The sequence below is a fragment of the Crocodylus porosus genome, unplaced genomic scaffold (genome assembly GCF_001723895.1).
Source record: "Crocodylus porosus isolate Cpor-Errol unplaced genomic scaffold, CroPor_comp1, whole genome shotgun sequence".
In the NCBI taxonomy this organism is placed as follows: domain Eukaryota; kingdom Metazoa; phylum Chordata; order Crocodylia; family Crocodylidae; genus Crocodylus; species Crocodylus porosus.
In genome coordinates, this window is record NW_017728907.1 from 46,316,812 (window position 1) to 46,320,429 (window position 3,618).

The window sequence follows — 3,618 nt, forward strand, 5'->3', positions numbered from 1 at the left end:
CTGTCCATGCCGGTCGCCAACATCAGCTTGCAGGGACATGTAGCTTTCCTTCACATAGAGAGCTACACCCCCGCCCCTTTTGTCAATACGATCCCTCCTGTATAGGGTATAGCCCTATATAGGCTTGTGCAGACTTTAATCACCAGTTTCCTTTGAATGAACACCCACAGGAAGCCAGCTGATATGGGGAGGTGGGGAAATTTAGAGAGCAACAGTTCCAGGTAGGTCCTTTCTCCTACTTTTAGAGATGGGCAGCAGGAGGGATGCCTCAGTAGCATGTGAGGGGAGTAAACATCAGTTGCGTGCATGACAAATGTACTGTAGAAACCAGAAGGAGCAATATCCTCCCTAAATACAATATGCCTAATAGCAAACTACATTCAGAAGAGCCCAGATCTCCCCTCTCAGCTGCTCATGCACAGACATGAGTCCCTGAATGTGTATTGGCAGAGGAAACGATCTAGGAAATCGTTTGATGACTGGATGCTTGTTCTTCAGATCTGAAAATTTAATCCTCTTATGGAGCAAATTCTGGCTGGGTTCTGTAAATCAAGACAGAATGGCCAGGTTTGGGAAGAGGCAACGAGGCATGAAAGATTAACCAGTTGCAGAAAAGTTTCAGTTATTCCTGTTCTTCTCTTTGCAGGGTGCCAAGTCTCTCTGGCCTTGGGCAGAAGACAAGCTTTTCTTTGCCCTGTACCCCAGGCAGGAGGTCTCATGTTTGAACTTCAAGTAACATCGTGATGGGTTTTGTGGCTGCCTGTTCTTTAGCTCCACACACACATGTGAAGACCCTCGACTGGATAAAGGATCTTTGCTGGGGAAAGCTAACTCATTTGTTCTGTCTTTCAGCCACTGTACTGCTGAAGTAGAATCCAACAGATATTGAAAAGGCCTCAGAGAACAAGGCTTTTCATGAAAACTCTTAGCGTTCAAAGGCAATGGGAAATGTGAAATGTTTTAAATGGGTAACTTTAAAGTAGAGGTGGGCAAAATATGGCTTGTGGGCCATATCTGGCCTGCCAATTGATCCTATCTGGCTCGTCAATGGCGTCTGTGAGCTTGAGAAGGGAGGGCTACACCCCATGCTGCTCCACTCTGTTGCAGCTATGGCTGGGCCGGGCAGTGCACAGACTCCTTTGCCACCCTCCTGCCTTCCTGTTGGCATTGTGGCTGTGAAGTCCTGGCATCCTGGCTGCTGGCAGCCAGGCCCGCAAGGAACAGGGTGCGATGCAATGCGCTGAGTAGTCACCCATCCACTGGGGTAATAAACTGCTGCTGCCATGGTGCTGCTAGGAGGTAAGTCTGTGCCAGCCATGGGGAAGAGGGCTTTGCCCAAGCCAGCTGCCCCTGACTTACCTGCAGCTACTCATTGTAGTGGGCAGGTGGGATGACTACTTGGTGTGCTGCATTGTGCTCTGTCCCGTAAGGGCCTCGCTGCCAGGACTGTGCAGAACAGAAAGCTGGGGGTGGGGGAAGAAGAAGGTGGGGGAATGGACACAGCGGGGTGGAGGAGTCTACACACTGAACGGCCCGGCCTGGCCTGGCCCTGGCTGCGACAGAGCCCTCCCACCTCAGGCTCCTGGCAGTGGCTGGATAGGATCAGTTGGCGTCTCTGCATCCATGCTGGCCGTCAGCAGCTCACCAAAACTTGTTAAGTAGCCCTCCTGCCCCAGTAAGTGCCCACCCCTGCTTTAAAGCATGCAGACATTGATACCAAAACTCTTAGATCTACTCAGGAACTGGCCTGTTCATATCAGCAGTTCAGGGTGGAAGGAGGCTGTACGAGCTCACACAGATGCCTAAACTTGGTCCATCTGCTTGACTTGCAATACAATGTTTATGAACATATTATGCTCTCCTCCCCATTTTGAAACCTCCCATTAAATCTCTCCTTTGGCATCAGCATCCTTTGCCATGCTATACAAGACTTACTTCTGCTTCACTCCAGGAGATGAGACATGTGCCTCCCCCAGCCAGCATCCCAGAGCCTTTGTGGCTGTGGAGGGAAAAAGCAAGCTTAGGAGAGCAAGATACAGAGCGACCTACCCTTCCTCAATAGTGACAGAGTTCATGATGATGCAGTTGGTGATTTTAACTTTGTCTTTTATGGTGCATGAGTTGCCAATAGTAGAGCGTTTAATGGACGTCTTCTCTCCTACTTGGGTAGACGAACCAATGATACTGTCTGAGCCGACCTGGAGAAGAGAAGAGCAGAAATCTGGTCAAACCATTCCAGCTGTAAACTAAGTTACCTCCCAAACACTGTTCTCCTTACACCCTTCTAACACAAGCAGCCAGCCCGATCTCCATGTGCCATGAGTAATACACATTGTATGCTGGTGTCAGGCCTTTTAAAAATTATGCCTACCTGACAGTTACTGCTTCAAAGTACTTTGCACATTCAAGGTTGGAAAATGTCAATATTCAACTGCCCAAAGGCTTTTAATGTCTTCTCAGTCTAAAGCACACTTAGGAATTTTGGGTACTTTGAAAGCAAAAAACAAGCAGAGCAAAGATCTCACTGCTGAACACAGGGCTACATGGTGATTCTGTGGAAGACCTATGGCAAGCCCATGAGAGAATGCAAAAGGCTTAGCACATAGATGAGAGCTACACTTGAAATCCCCCTCTGATGGTTAAATATCTTGCTCCTGAGCAGAAAGGATCCTACCCTTTCTATGCAGTCTTGGAGGTCAAGTGTGCCTCAAAGAAGCAATTATGCGCAAATGATGCTCGGTGAACACACCCAAGACACATATACTATGATCTGTAGGTTGCAGATTTAAAAGAATAATGTGGGTGTTGAAACAGGCAGCCATGGAGCAAACACACGTTAGATATGGATAGAAACTGAGCGGTGAAGAAGTATCAAAAAATCCTCCTGGAACAGTCAAAAAGCAAGACCCTGATTGCCTACATGCCACAGAAAACATCTAAGAGCCAGGCATACTAGGAGTCAGGGATACGGAGCTACCTGGCTCAACAGGCTTCGGGCCCAGACTTCAAAGTCTTGTTACCATTCCCTGAATAGAGAACTGGCCGGGTTCCCCAAGATCCCCCTCCTCAGCTAGGTTCCAGTCCTTGGGTCCAACCACATCATTCTCAAACACAAAGGCAAGCACTTAGGTGCAGGTTGTGGACAAAGAGAGCAGGGAACAGTTCTCCACTAAGTCCCAGAAGGATAGAATGAGGGGGCACCCGCTGAAATTGGCAGGAGGCGGGTTTAAAATGAACAAGAGGACGTCCTTTTTTAAGCAGCACGTAGGTAACTTGTGGAACTCATTGCCATAGGAGTTTGTAGACACAGAGAGCAGAGCCAGGTTCAAAAGGGGACAAAGCAAATTCATGGACAAAAAATTAATTAATAGCAGGGAAGCAGAATAGTTAGAGATATAAACTCTGGTATCTTCCTCCTTCCAAGGAGGATTATTCTGCACCGGTCCGGTCCTGCAGGGAGCAAACCAGGAAAGCCAAGGCTGCAACTGAACTCCAACTAGCTTCGAGCATCAAGGACAATAAAAAACTCCTTTTTCAGATATGTGGGGAGCCGGAGGAAAAGCAAGGGCAACATTGGACCCCTGCTGAACGAGATGGGGCAACTGACAACTGATGCCC

General features: G+C 48.3%; 1 protein-coding gene across 1 annotated transcript in view; it reads right to left on the reverse strand.

Moving 5' to 3' along the window:
• The window catches only part of EIF2B3 (eukaryotic translation initiation factor 2B subunit gamma), a 119,172-nt gene that overhangs the window by 26,137 nt on the left and 89,417 nt on the right, over window positions 1-3,618 (reverse strand). The window contains exon 10 of the mRNA XM_019531326.1: window positions 2,050-2,198. Within this exon, the coding sequence (XP_019386871.1) occupies window positions 2,050-2,198 (149 nt within the window). The remainder of the gene's footprint in view (window positions 1-2,049; window positions 2,199-3,618) is intronic.